Source organism: Eutrigla gurnardus (genome assembly GCF_963514095.1).
Source record: "Eutrigla gurnardus genome assembly, chromosome: 1".
In the NCBI taxonomy this organism is placed as follows: Eukaryota; Metazoa; Chordata; class Actinopteri; order Perciformes; family Triglidae; genus Eutrigla; species Eutrigla gurnardus.
The window spans coordinates 30846302-30862095 of record NC_139915.1 but is presented as its reverse complement, the minus strand read 5'-3'; the positions used below and the strand labels follow the sequence as shown (position 1 = coordinate 30862095).

General features: G+C 40.1%; 1 protein-coding gene across 1 annotated transcript; it reads right to left on the bottom strand.

Annotated features, from left to right (window-relative positions):
• Positions 1 to 782: 782 nt before the first annotated feature.
• Positions 783 to 12672, bottom strand: LOC311013700 (uncharacterized protein). The gene is made up of 4 exons (XM_084009844.1): positions 12378 to 12672; positions 6361 to 7233; positions 3879 to 4049; positions 783 to 2280 (listed from the first exon to the last, which is right to left on the bottom strand). Exons 2-4 carry the CDS (start codon positions 7202 to 7204, stop codon positions 2159 to 2161), a joined length of 1137 nt encoding a protein of 378 aa, XP_083865970.1. The 5' UTR covers positions 7205 to 7233; positions 12378 to 12672; the 3' UTR covers positions 783 to 2158.
• Between the last annotated feature and the right edge of the window lie 3122 nt (positions 12673 to 15794).

The following is a 15794-nucleotide window of genomic DNA, read 5'->3' as shown; positions in this document are numbered from 1 at the left end:
CATTGGCATTCTCCAGAGAACACCGGGACTGGCAGTTCCACCGTTGGTTCCCTAGGTTCTCTTCACAGATGAGAGCAGGTAATGAATCAGCCTGTGATTTATTTATTTATTACTATCAGACTATCAGAGGAACACCGACCAAGATGGAAGTGCAAACGGGGGGATTTGGGTATCGGAGGAAGAATTCACCCTAAAACCCCTCCATTAACTGCATAATCAGCGTATTGCACTTGGTTCATTGTCGTCGAGGCTCATCTGATAAAGACAATATAAATTGGATTATTGTCTGCTCGACTTACAGGTTAAAACTTATTTCCGGCGCTTGAGCTCAAGGAAAAAAATGAATATCGAAATTCAATCCAATAATGAATTTGACATAGCCTGCAATAAGATGGCAATCGTTTTAATTTAATTCAAATTAATTTGGCTCAGCTGGAAGTGTGAATTAACTACCTGCCTATACCCCCGATGAGATGTGTACATTCAGCAGCGGAAGGCTCGGCATCACTTAATTGATTTCACCATCCTGCCAAAACAACCGCGTCCTAAACTGTTGTGGTTAATTAAAACGGGCACCGTCTCCCTACCCTGTGTGTGTGTGTGTGTGTGTGTGTGTGTGTGTGTGTGTGTGTGTGTGTGTGTGTGTGTGTGTGTGTGTGTGTGTGTGTGTTTGTTTGTTTTTTTAATTAATAAAAGAACCATTTCTACAATATCTTGAGTATCTTGGGAGGAAATACAAAAACACATAAGCTTTTTAATATTTAAATGACAAAAGGAAGACATTAGTTTGGAGTTTGGTTTGTTTATTATTGCATCACCATCAAATTCCATTGAGTTTTTTTTGTTTTTGTTTTTTTTTACCGATGTATAATACTTCCATTATTTTCACTGCGACACAACAAACTTTTCTCTCAGCCAAACAAAAATGTGTCTCCCTCTGAATTTAAGAGCCTTCCTACCACACACCCCCCAAAAAAAACATATCAATCATAATCAGGATGCATATTGATAAGGCTCCACTCAGGTAATGATGAGTGAATGTTGTATTTTATATATACATTTTTTTTTATATGATGTAGAAGAGAGAGAAAGTTGAAAAATTATGAAATATTGATTTTTATTGTACAAAAGCATATATATGTATTTATATATAAAAGGATAAAAGGAAGAGAGTGTTTGTCCCTGTTTTGCATTAATCGACAAAGAGGCACTTTTCTGGCTGAACTCTCAAAGTTAAAAGATTCTCCGGAGAAGAATAACAACGAAGACATAATGTTCAGCATGAAAGGTTCTAATGTTGCTCTAATAGGCAGCAGGTGCTGTGTGGACACCTGGAGGTCAGGAGATTCAAGCAGTACATTATGATGATACACTTGTTGCTACTGAGTGATGCTGAAGACCCAAATACACGACTCCATTTCCTGAATACCAAAGAATCTAAGTCTATGAATAAGAAAGCGGCAGCCAGGCTTCCTCCTCTTCCTCCTCCTCTTCCTCCTCGTCTTGCAAAACAAACTCCAATCTTTGGTCTCACACTCAAATCTAACTTCTTTTTAGTTCTATTGCTTTCTTTATGTGATATCAGCAGGGTGCTTTGTTGATATGGATAATGTTATTGTTCACCATGGCTTCTGAATATTGTTCAGCTGTGTCATCTGGCGTTTAGGCTGCAGAACGACGGCGCCTTCTTTTTTTCCTGCAAATGTTTTGCATCAGCAGGAGTCTCATCTCGGTTTCTTCTGTTTTGTTTGATGTGATTTTATGGGATAATGTCTTTTTTGTTTTCGCTTGTTTAGAACAGAATTTCTGAGCCTCCCGGTCACACAAATTCAAAAATGACAAACAAAAGTTTTAATGGAAACATCCTTCATTGACTGCAAAGCACATTCTTCATTTGAATCCCTTTTTTTGGCATCGTGCATAAATGGCTGACTTTTTATTGGCTGTTGCAGTGTAAGTTCAGATAGACTGCCTTCAGTGATCCCGCTATTTCAATACATCTACATTTCCATATCTATTGATAGCAGAACCTTCACAAACTCCTTCCACATCCACAAATCTTGATTACTAAACTCCACATTATAGGTTTTGTCTATTGAAATGCCAATAACCACGACTTTCTCTTGAGTGAGCTCGTGACTTTGGTCTCGGGAGTCTTTTATTTCCGTCCTGGAAAGCTGCTCATATGGATGTTGTCCCCTTGGAGTCCCGGGTTGTAATAGGCCGAACCACCGAGTCCAAAGTTCAGGTCCAAAGGAGCGCTGTTGTCTAATCTGAGAACTGGAAATCAGTGTGAAGTTAACATTCAGTATTTTTATAATCGAACCCTTTGTCTCTAATGATCTTGTATTCCACATTTTTTTGCAGACGGCAACATTTAAATCTTTTTTTTCTAGTAGCAATGAGTTAAACGGCATTAAACCCGCCATAAAACACTTCATTGCTGTTATGATCGGTTACTGCTGATGCGGCCATTGTGGGTCCACTTTATTGTTTTTGGTTGAAGGTTTTTCCCACAGATAACAATGAACCATCCTATTGGTGTATTGACAGTTACTTTGTACAGTGTACAGTTTTTAAGGTTAAAGAGTGAGGGTTCCCCTTCTGCCTCCGTTTTCAAACAAACATTAAAAAAAATCAATCAAAGAAAAATCTTTTCCTGTCATTTTCTTTTTTCTTTTCTGCCCTTACAAGTGCTGAAGTCAATAGGGGTTTTATATATATAGCAAGAGAGAGAGAGAGAGAGAGAGAGAGAGAGAGCTGTTTTGAAAGTAATTTTGGGAAATGTAGGAAATTGCTACAGCGAGCCGCGGAGTAAACAAGGTAGATTGAAGGTAAGTGGGAACGCCACAGAAGTGACTTCCTCTTAACGAGAAAATAACAACTGTGACACAGAGAAAGGATTGATCAAAGTGCTGAGAGGGAAAAAAAGTCCCAACCGATTCTTTGACAGGCTGATGTCATTATAAATCTTTCAAAAAACATAGGTTTATATTTCTGTTAGTAACATGGCTAAGGTGTGAGGAGGGTAAAATGGACCCTTTACTCTCATTTATGTTCCCATTAAAGTGCACTTTGAGGAGTTAATTTCTCATCCAAACGGGTCTCTGAAGAGAAGGTGTTGTGTAATTAACATGATTGACATTGTGAATTAAAAAAATATATATATTGTTTTTATATGTTTTTATAAAACATATGTTTTTATATGTTTCAGCAAAAAAAAAACACCTAGTAAGGTTGAGGACAGACATTGTGGTTGGGCTTCAAATGAGTATGTAAGTCAAACAAAAACATCATAACATTATTACGAAAATGACAAAACAGGAAAGCCGTAAAAGTGAACGTTGTCATTTTGTCTCGCCAGTCACGTGCGTTGTGCGTCAGTGAAGGTAACGCCACCCAAGTTCTTTTTCTAAACCTAATAAAACTCAACTTCCTGTGAGGACGGGAGTTTATTTTGAAAAGACACTAGCATGTAACAGGTATAAATTGATGCTAGAAGGGAAAGTAGAGCCTCGTAGATCTGTTGGCTTTAATCTTTCACATGGCTTTCTCAGTTTTCCAACAATTCAATAATATTTATTCAGTGGGTGAGGTTAATGGCAGTGTGGACTCCAGCTTGACGGAGCAGCAGCAGGGGGCGGGGCTTAGCAAAGGGGTGGGTTCATCCATTAAAGTTCAGCTGTCTCATGACTATTTCCCAAAAATGTTTAAGTCGTGTACACTCTAAAGGTATTTTAGTAGATGTTGGTTAATATGTTCTGAGATCTGGAACTGGCAACCCCTAATGTGTAAGTGATCCTGTCTTAAGGTGGAATTTTCCTTTCGAAGGGCTTACAAGGTTTATCATTTACTGTATAACGGGCGTCTTGACCTACCTGGGTCTGAAGGAAAGTCGTCAACGAGTTTACTGTGGGAGAACCCCTTCTGGTGTTTCCTCTTCAGGATCATGTAAGCCACCACTCCCAGCAAGACCACGGCCACCGCCGTTCCCAGCACGGCTCCCCACGCTCCGTGTCTCTGGCCCCTGTGGGTTTCTGTCGCCAAACCTTTTTTTCATCAGAGGGATGAGGAGAGGGTGATAAATAATATGTCAATAACAACAATTATTCATATCAACAGCCGTCCATTGAGGGTTAATATTCAGATGATTAGTGCCGAAAAATTGCGTTTCCAGTCGATACACATCCCAATTAGTCAGCTGTACAAATTTGTCTCATTCACGCTGCAATAATTAATGCAATTAGCGAGCCAAAATCACGATCATTTCCTCGAATACATTTGAATAATTTAAGACGGCAGGCTGTGCTTGTCGTCTAGATGAGGTGAAATGTGACTGAATGTTTGCGTAAATTCCCGATTATATTACATCACGTTACGACGGATGTGCAGGTGTGAACCCTCACATGTGCTAGAATATAAAGAGTGAAGTTACTGAAACAACTTTTTGCTACTCGACTGTTTTAAGTGTTTGTGTTCAGATCAAGCAGTGGAACGAGAAAAAAAGGCAATTTCTTGAATATCCTTTTTAAAAATAAACACTTCATTTGTGTTTTATCAGGACTCAATAACTATCAATTACTATAATTCTATGGATTGCTGTGAGATTTTGTAGAGATAACCATGTTCTTCTGAGGTTAAATACTACTGACAACATAATAATAATAAATACTTCTCCCTAGTGCCACCATGAGGTCGTTATTTGTGGTGTTTTGATTCAATTCCTTAACAACTGCTGAATGGATTGCCATGTATATTGGTGCAGGCATTTATTCTTCATCCTCTCAGGATGAATTATAATCATTTTGGTGACACCCCTGACTTTGTGTTATACAAGCATGCTAACACGCTAAACTAGAATAAATGAACACGTATGTATTACACCTAAACATGACTGTGTTCACATGGACGTTGTGGCCGTTTTAGCATTTTGCTGCTGGCATGGCTTTAAGCTCTGTTGGCCTTTTTACACACCTGGAGCCTGATGAATAAACCACACGATAATGCCAAATACTCGCCTCTGGATATGTTGCATCCAAACTATTCATACCGGCATCAATGCCAATTTGGGCCTGAACAACTACATAGCCAAAGCAGCATCTGGCAGTCCCTCTGAGGGAAACTGTTGTATAATCTGACGAAGGTCAGAGTTTCCTTTTAAGTAAAAAGATGGATTTGACTTCCCCTCTGGTTAATATTTAAGAGTATCTATCTCAGGCTTTTATTGAGAAAGGTAAGAACAGAAGGAGAGGATCAGGAAGGCGCTGTCATGGTCAAGTACGAAAGGAGCGATGCATTTTGTAGTCTTTATGTTTTTGACTGCAGTGTTTTGCTTTATGTGTTTATTCATTTTAATTCTTGCGCACACTGAACACTGAGGCAAATTCCATGTGTGTGAAAACATACTTGGCAATAAACTCCTTCTGATTCTGGATTCGGATTCATAAAGAACCTGATCTCTCTGTTGTCATTGTACTTATTTTTAAGTATCGATAACGGCGAAGCTCCCACTGCTCATATTTACAGAGCCGTGTGTTTATCTGCACTCAAACTTCTGTGCTGTTGTACGGTTACCGTGCACACGCTGGGCGCCGCCGCGGTAACCATCCAGCACTTTCACAACTGTTTATTACCATCATCTGTTACTGTTATGTCCTGCTGTCACATCTGTCCGTGTGACGCTTCATTTTACAGTAATACCAACCGCGTGCCAGCTCTGCAAAAAAGCCTTTTTTTCCTCTCGCCACAGTGTCGCTTATAGTTCTCGCCTATGTACATTTTCTTTCTTTTCAACTAGATATCTAGATAGATATGGTGTATTTGACAAGCAGTCTTTTTTTCTAATCGTATCTCCTTGATCTTGCGGTCGACACCGAACACTAGTCTCACGCCCCGGCACAAGTATCGCTGACCTCGGCCCCCGAGTGCCTCTTGCAACACTAAAACATAGGTTCATTGTCCTGCTTTTTAAAAAAAAGATGGTTTGTAATAGACTCCTTAACAGCCACATCGATAGCACCTGGAACACGATCCAACCTTTTCCTTTTGAAAAGAAGCAGCGTTTGTCCTCTGCCAGTGGGGGGAAATAGATGCAGACAAATGTGGGTCAGGGAAAGGGCGGAGGGAAAAGCAAAGTCTAAAACAAGTATCAGCAATATTTGCTTCTGAGCAATGAGCATGGTGTTGCTATAAGTCTCTAAAGGTGAAGGTTTTTGTGGCTTTTCTGTTGCCGCTTGGAATTTCACACAAATGCAATTTTTTTTTCTGTCTATAAAGTGATGTTATGCTGCACAATAAGCCGTTTTGTGGTCACGAAAATGTGATATAGGATGCCGTGACACCCGAAACTGGCGGTGATACCTCTGTCAGAGCTGCTCCCCGAGGCTGCGCCTTTGTCCGTCCCGTTGGCCTTTTCAGGCGTGGTGGAAGCAGCAGTTGTATTTGTGGTTTCAGACATTGTGGATGTCTCGTTGATCCATCGCGTCGTCGTGGCTGTTGGAGTCGTCGTGTTGGTAGATTCTGTGGCGTTGGTTAATCCCATGCCTTTTGTTGTGAACTCTTGCGTATCGTTGCTCTCCGGAGTTGTTGTATTTGTCTGTAAATCGGTGTGATTGGAGGTAACTGATAGGCTGGTGGAGTTTTCTGCACTCAGGTGAGATGTGGAGTTTTGAGTGGTCGTCGCCATCGTGGTCGAATTGTGAAATTCCATTTCGGCTTCCGTCGTGTTGATCCGGCTCGTGTTTGAGGTGTCTGGAGTTGTAGACATGGTGGCCTTCGGTAATCCAGTTTGATTGGCTGTAACGTTGCTGGGAACTGTCGGTGCCACTGTCGTCGCCACTGTGGTAGCCAGGGCGGGAGCCACTGTGGGCGCCGCGGTGGTAGCGGCAACAGTGACATCACCAGACGTTTTCTTCGCACGCTTATCTTGGCCCCTGTTCTCCTCTTCGTCTACAGTCATGGAGCCGGATGCGATCCCACTGCTGTAGTCATTATTTAACTCGTTACCATCAGATCCAGGATCATATTCCATCTCCTCCTCGGTAATGGCAGCGTTTGGACTTCCAGCTGTTTTTTTGGCCAGTGCACGGAGATAGTCTTTATTAATTGTCCGCCTCGGAGCGTTGGTTGGATCTTGGAGTGCCGCCAGCTGAAAGGCTTGGACAAGCAGAAGGAGGCCTACTGTGATTTTTAAACACCGCCCCATTTCCCCACTTTCTTTTTTTTAGTTTCACTCTGAAATAGGAGAGAACATAAAACATCAGTTTAATTCTTGAAAAAAAGCAGGCTCAGACTCAGTACTGTGATCTGAATGCTCAATAATTAATACAGGTAATAGGAATGTTATTGTTTATCATATTTCTGGGGCCTTGTTTGTTGGTGATTTAATTACATTATTGTGTTCTAATTTTATAAAATTTTTGGTGTTTATTTGTTTTTCTTTTTGTTTTACTCATGAAGAAATTGATTTAATGTGATTCATTCATAAAAAAACACAAATTATTGCATTGGAAAACATTTGTTTTACAAACAAGTGTTGGTAAAACAATGTCCACCCAAGGTTGACTTACTAGCTTGTTCGGAAGCTTTTGACTGTAAGTTTGTTTGGTTGTCATGAAACTGCAGATGTTCAAACATTATTCGGACAAACTTTCAGACATCTCGTCCATTTTAAAATATGAGATTAATAATGTCATAAACTCCAGAACTAGGACGTAAAAGCCTATCAAGGTTGAAATTCTCCTCCTGTGGTCACTGAATCAGAAAATGGAGACATATCCAGACTATGTGTAGAAATCAGAGACTGTTTATGGTGCAATCAATGAGGTCGCTGGCATATTTATGTCTAGATGATGTTATTTTAAGTGTTTATGGATATATAATCCAGTGTTAGCATATATAGCTCCGAGGGCCACCGACCAAACATCGGTATTTGATGAGTTAGGAGTGAGAACGGGCTGACAAATAAAATGTTTTTTTCCTCCATATGTGATACGATAGCCTCTCTCTTATCTCCCTGACCACACATAAAGCCAACATCTCTGGTCGTCCCGTTATCCAGAGGCACAAGGTCACCTGTGTAACAGCTCAGGTCAGCTGCACTGACACAAGTCGTAAAGAAAAAGTCCCTGACCAGCTAATCCCGTCCCTCCTGCCTCGTACCGGTGAACTACTCGGCTGATGGTGAACACCAGCCACAATGAACACGACACCTCTTTGGTTGGTGAATTTCAGCGCAGTTGTTTCACAGCAAGCTATCGGGGTCCAACACAGTCCCAGCAGAGCCTCCAACGGGGGCTTCGTGACACAGTGAATTTACCCAGTTGCCCTCTGAGCTGTGTGTTTTCCCCTCTCAGCTTCACTCCAATTCACAAATGACTGCAGCTCCAGTTAGTCCCTGCAGGGTGTTTTTTTTTTTTTTTTTACTGAGAGCTTCTTGTTCAGACTGCCAGATCAAATCTGATTGTTGTTTTTTGGCATAACCAGATTGTATCAGATTTTTTTTTTCTTCTTCTTCTTTTTGAAAGTCTGGACAGAAAAAAAAATGAAATGCAGGAATATTTTTGGAGGTTGTTTGAAATAAGATTCCATTTGGGATTTCTACAGTCGCTCAAATCAGATTTCAATGCTGATACTTGCAGAATGCTTTGGAGGAACAACAAAGGCCAAAATTAATTGTCTGCGCTTCCGGCTGCTTCCTCCTCACAAAGTAAACCAGCTGTCATCGAGTTTGTCCGGTGGAGGAAGGACGAGGTGGAGTCCTGCACGCCGACCGCAAAGTGCTGTTGTTTGAAGCAACCAATGCAAATAGGTTGGTGACACACAAAACGAACAATATCTGAATCGGGAGACAAATCTGCTGTCTGAACGTAGCCAAAGTGGATCTGTTGCAGAGTCTTGTCACAATATTGTGTAAGTCAACAACCGGTAGCACTAATAAATTAAAAACGAGGAGTACTTTATTTTAACTCATTGACCCTAATGGTTTGCATTTAGATACAAGTTGGGATTTGTGAAAATCCCCCTCTGACACGTCCAACAGATGAAAAGTAAAATATGAAAAGTATGAAAACATGCAGTAGTTTTGAGTGTCAATGATCAAGGAGTCATTGTTCTTTCTATAAGCTTGTTTATCAGCCACATATCAGCCATATTTCAGTTTTTTTTCCTTCTCTGTGGAAAAATAAATGGAAAACCTGCAGATTGTTTATGCAGAATCAATCAAACCACTCAAGTTTGCTGATGATACGATGCTTTCTCTTCCCATAATTGTGAGTCCAAACAAAAATACTTTACTTAGGGTTTGGCAATAAACCCACTTATTTAGCTTTAGCAAAAACATGGTGGTTGGGCTCATGGTCGGACCTAAACTATGTGAAATGTAAAAGTGATATAGGAGGGGGAAACACTGGTCTCCTAGTTACACAGAGTGACTTTGTGCGTCGGTATCCATCGGCAAATGGCGTGACAAAGCGTTAGTATTTGACGCCCTGGGAGTGACGGCGGCCTCAACACTAAATGTACATAATTAAAGTAAATGTGGACCAAGACACTATTCCAATTAATACATTTAATGATACATTTTGTTTGCAACACTGTGGCAGCTAAAATGATTAACTGGAGTGAACAGGTTTGACCAAACCTCACCTCGCTGGTAAATTGCTATTTAGCGTCTTTAGCGTCCTCAAGTCAAAGAGTATTGCTTTGATGTTGTCATCCAATCAGACCTCAACATTCTTTTACACGCACCACTTATGGCGAGCCAGCCTAAACAGGCGCTACAGTACAATTAAAGTTTGCTTTCAGATTCTGGTGTTTTGTTCTCAGTTGAAACAATAAGACATATTTAATTTGTTACCGTTCTAATTCATCAGCTAAGGCTCGTGGATATTGCAGTATAAATATATAACATTTTGCCATAGAAACGAGTTAAAACAATGTGAATGTAGTGTATATGTCACTATTACAGTACACTAACCCTTTGATGTGAAGTGGAATTTTTTTTTCTTTTCTTTTTCTTTTTCTGACTTTACAATGTCAATTTAAGGCCAAAACCCCCACTAAAAAACTTCTTAAATGGATGAATAAATAAGAATATTTTTTCATAATTATCATTTTTATTAAGTAGTAGCTCACGTTTAAGTGTAAAACCTAACACATACTGTCTTAAGTCTAATATGTTTAATTGTGCTTCAAGTGTGAATGACACAAGTTAATGTGGAACCAGTTTAACCGGGAGCTCTACAGCTTTACTGTGTAAACACGTCCACGGTCAGATTTAAGATCTGAGATCAGATCCATGCAAGACCAATGTTACAACTATTTCCTCTTTCTGTGGCATGTGTGGGCTTTTAAATCCTCTGTAAACTCGACGTGTCCTTTGCTGTCCGCAATCAAAGCGTCCTGTCATCCGTCATCACAGTGGGCATCGCCGCGTGGAGCAACTCCTCCACCTGTTTATTTCAGAAAACGACAGCAGCCGTCCACCCGCCCCGCTGAGAGAACGCTCGGCTGATCGGCTGTTAGTATCCCACCAAAGAGGCTCTCGTGTTGACCTCTGACCCCTTAGCATTCAGAGAAAAGAGTCGTCGCCCCCCCCCCCCTGCTGCACCGTCATATCCTGAACCAGTGGATCACTTTAACAGCTCCGTCAGCTGTGACTTAACGGAGATCCACAAACGCAGATAAACGTGCCTCCACAAAGACTTCAAGACAAATACGCAGACGGTGACGGTCCGACATTTATATCTGACTTCAATCTCTGTGTCGACAAAATCTCAAGCAGGGATAGAAAATAATTAAATACAACAACATTTTGAGGTGCTTCTTAGTGGGAAGTAATGAGGTACAAATAATTAGAATTTTCAGGTATCTGAACTTTACCTGAGTATTTATTTTTTACTTTAACTACATTATAAAACGAATATCTGTAATATCTTTGTTTCTACTCCTTACATTTTCAAAACAGACTTGTTACTTTCGTTTTTATGCATTTGATTGGAATTATCGATTTAAAAAACAAGTATTATTATTAATTATGTTTTATTAATAAAACAGCCATTAGAAGTGTCCTTTATATAGGGATACATTTTATGTTTTACTTTATACTTTAAGTACATTTCAGAGCTTGTACTTTTCCACTTTTACTTAAGTAAAGAAGTTGAATTAGAACTTCTACTTTTTCCAGAATCTTTTTTAACTGTACTTGAGTAAAGAATGTCTGTACTTTTGACTCTTCTGACTTTATTTACATTTTACACTCATATTGAAATATTGTAATGTTGTTTAACTTGAGTATAGTTATTACAGATGAAACACGATCAGTTCAAACGATATGATGCATTAATAGATTACAAACCACCCAGCAGCATTAAACATGAAGCAGTTTGTGAATCAGATGTTATCTGATATTATGATTCTGAATAAAGAGCATTTTCATTCTGTATATTATGTTCTTGTTAATATTTTACTTGAAGAAATGTAAACATTTAAAAATTAGAAATATGATCTTGTCACAAGTCACAGTCAGTGTTGCCAGATCAGGTTGACACGTTCCCGCTCAATCACAACCTGAAACCTATTTTTAAATTATTATTTGAAATGATCATAACCTCACAAGAAGCTCATCCATAAAACCAAAACCAACCTGCAATAGAAAACACATCATAAGCTTGTTAGATGAACAGGCTTTCTATAAATAAACCCACGTAGAGAAACTGGTCAGTGTCAGCGATGACGTCATCGAGGTACGTAGGTCCTCCCGTCTCCATGACGACGATCGAACCAAACTCACGTCAATCAAACTCAAATTAATGGGTCAATATGTGGACACAACAAGGTTTACTTGATCTGTATCCATGTTTTCCACCATAAATATAAAGCTTGTTTTAGTAATAATGGTTTTACAATATTTTCAATAAACCCAGACAAACGCCTACCAGCACAACGCTAGTTTCCCCAACTTTATAAAAGTAGCGTCTAGTTATGTAACTGTGTTGACTGTAAAACTGACAGCTTTACAGTGAACACAGTTACATAAGGTCCCACAGTGAATATGTCACTCCGTGTTTGTCATGTTTTGACACCCATTGACAAACCATTAAAAACATTTCCAATATTTCTGCTCTTTTTTTTTTTTAAAGGAAGCAAGTAGTTTAAAATTGCCAGGTATGATACTCAATTTACAGTACAAATTATCATCACAGAAACATTCAAATTAAAATATTTCTCTTAAAAACATGTTTTCTTGATCTTGAAAATATAACAGTGAATCAAATCTCTATTCAAATAAAAAAAAGACATTCCCTGAGAAAAAAGACAATATTAAATCTGTATTCTTTTTTGTTGTTGTTTTTTGTGTGTGTGTAGTAAATCCTTACCTTCTTATTCTGAGGCTATATCAGCTGAGAACAGGTGCACACACATACACACAACAACTAAATCTCTTCACTGAGCTGCCAACATGTGAGAATGAATCAGCAGTCGGCCCGAGAGACGAGGAGGGAGGAGGCAGGACTCAACAGAGTGGCATTCAGGGAACAACCTGCTCAACCTGCTTCTACACCTGCCAGCAACAGCAACACGCCCTGAATGGCATCCAGTTGCACGCTGTGAAAAAAGGCGGAGGGGGGAAGGGGGGATAAGTCGACAAAAGATGGTGGGAGACATAATATGTCCCCATCTCATGTCATATTCTCATGTACATAAGTTGATTTGTAAGTAATTTGCCAGGTTGCCAGGTTGGATCTGTTGATTCCTCCCCCAGTGGGTGGAGCCTCCAGCCCCTCTGAGCTCTTCTTTTTTTTTTAACTCACCAAGGCACTGGTGAGATGGCTGCTGTCGTCATGGTAACAGAAAAGGAGGCTGGCAAGCTCGGGTTTCATCTTCGACCATTGTCTATATCAGGCTACCGTATGTGACTTGTGAACTCAGGCAGTACGGTGGGAGTCGAGTGACACGGGATTTCATGTTGTCACCATCCGGTTTCTTTTCATTCCTCCGGTTTAAACTGAGTCATGTAGCGAGGGAATTCATCAGAGCGGACGAGCGAGGTGGATGAAGTGCCACTCGAAAGAAGCCGGCATGCTTCAATGAGTCAAGGACGAAAAAGGAGTGGTGCTACTTGTTTTTGTAAACTGAATCCGAGAGTTCAAATTCCATCAAGCGGTGAAAGAGATGGGTTTAGAAAAGAAAAAACCTTAATGTGCCTACAGTAACTAGGAGCACACTGTTCTATTTGAACAGAAAACCACACACACTCACAATGCTTCCATTATAGTCAAGCGTCCCAGTAAACCTGGACAGTGTGCACAATAGCATGACCCTGAAACTGAAGCAACTGAAAGGAATTCAGATGTCATTAATTCTATTATTGAGATTTTCCTACGCTGAAATGTCAGAATGGCCTCTGTGAAGAAGTTGTAAGTTCCAAAACCCAAACTATGTAACTGTTGCCAGTCTGCCACAATAACATTTATTAAATCCTGACCATGGGCTGTATATGAGAAGTGGACATAGTCATGGCGACGTCACCCACTGGTGTGTGGACTACGCTTTTGAAGCGTCAAGTTTAGTATTTCAGCCATCACCATCTTGGATTTTTGTGACCAGTAAAAGGAAGTGACCATATTTGGACTGTGAAGGAGCAACGGGTTGATCTGAGGAACACAAACGGCAGCAACACTACCGGATCTGGATCCACTTGGATTCTTGTGTGAAGATCTTAACAATAATTCATGATGTGTTCAAGCCATCTTAGTAGCTAACTGTATTGGTAACGTGGTAGCGACCTGTCACTCAGCAGGTAAGCCCCACTCCCTAAAGCATCTCCTGAGTCTGTTGGACTCTAAATGGACCATAATGTACTAAATGAACATCATGCTGGATTGAAGAAGACTTGAACCTAGAGATTGAGACCATAAAGTCACGTTTACAATGTTTACTGAGATAATAAATCAAGAGAGATAGAGTAGAGAGTAATCATTTTCTCATTGACTTGCATGCAATGCATGTCTTATTGCAACCAGTGGAGTCACCCCCTGATGGTCAGTGGCCAGAATGCAAGTTTAAGGCGCTTCAGATTCGGCTTCACTTCACAGAACCAGAGGATTACGCCTGGTCACAAATACATATGTCAAATGCATGCATGGGCCTTTATTTACTCAAGCGCATCGCGGCCTAGGCCTTTATTGGAAGGAGGCCAGAATTAGAGACAGGCCCCTATTTCTATTTGAGCAAAACGGACTACCAGTAGAATGAGTGAAAAAGAGATTTTGTGTTTATTTGAACCTATAAAATACTAGGTGCTCCGCAGCTGCCATATTACGGTAAACAACGTTTTCCGATTGCACGCTTGGTGGGCTGCCACTAGGAGGATGATTGACAGGCGCTCTCCTTCATACAATCACGCGCACACTTCACCTGATTGGACGATCGCTTTCACAGCTGTCCTGTCTGCTCCCGGATTTCAAACAGACCAACATGGCGGCTCGTTTGGAAACGTTCTCTTATTTTACGACAATAGTTCACCGAAACGTGTTTCTGAAAACATTTTATGCGAGAAATAAGCTATGCAGTTGTTGAATCTGTCTTTATTTTAGATCGACAACGGTCAGTTTAAAATATTTTCGAGAGCTTGCGGGAGGCAGCAGCACACCGTCTCTCGCCGTGAGGCGAATGCATTGCAGGGCTTCTTACATACCGTAAATCCTCTAATATAGCTTCAGCCAAAATCTCCGCGATGCGAAGGTATTGCACGGCTGACAATGAATGGGAAGCGTGGAAATAACGCTGCCTGTGGACACTTGCCCCGGCCTTCATTAGAGACCGGCCGTTATTTACCTCCACCGACAGCGAGACTGGCCAATGTTAGAGACCAGCCAGTAATAGAATACATGCCAGTATTAGAGGATTTACGGTATCTTTATCCTTTTATTTTATTTTTTAACAATTTGACTAAATTAATTTAGACTTGTTTGTCATCCATATCAACCCTTTAATGAAGTCTATATAAAATAAACAAAAAAGACGTGGCTTGTTAGAACCAAATGACATTTATTTAAAACAGAGCGGTCAGGTTGTTGGAAGGTCAGCCGCCGTAAACGAGGTTCAACAGACGCTCGGCGTCCTGATCGCCATGAGTTCCTCGCAGGCGGCTCGCCGCTGGCAGCTCACATGACCCGCCAGCGTTTGGAGCTAATGGGATCATGTCGCCTCCTCGGGGACGTGAATAATACAAATGTCTAAATGTTGAACAGAATATAATCAGCCCTCGGATTTCAGTGCAAAACAAAAGTGTGCAAAGACCGTGTAAAATTAAGAGCTTCATAACAGCGACGTTTATGAATTCAAGATTTATGTCCGCTTAATTACTTTTGCTTTTTCTTATATTAATGAGTTATCATTTGAGGTCATTATCAGAAAATACATCTTACTTTTAGCTGATAAAAAGGGAATGAAGAATCTACCAACATTTTAAGAGAATATTCTAATTAATGTATGTTCAGAAACATTTTATATTTTTAGATATGATTGCATTTTTCAGAAATCTGAAGGAATAAGTATGTAAATAAACATGAGGATATTTCAATAGAGTTAAGTTATAGCACATTTTTGTAGGATTTGAACATTTCTGAGTTTGGTGCCCCCTAGTGGTAAAAGAGAAACAAAAGATACAACGAGAAAATTTGTGTTTTCTAAAAAAAAAAAGATTGTTAAATTAGAATTGTGTATCAATTCAATTCCAAATAACATCAGCATGTAGATCTGTTTCTTTTTTCTTTTTATTGGTCTGAATT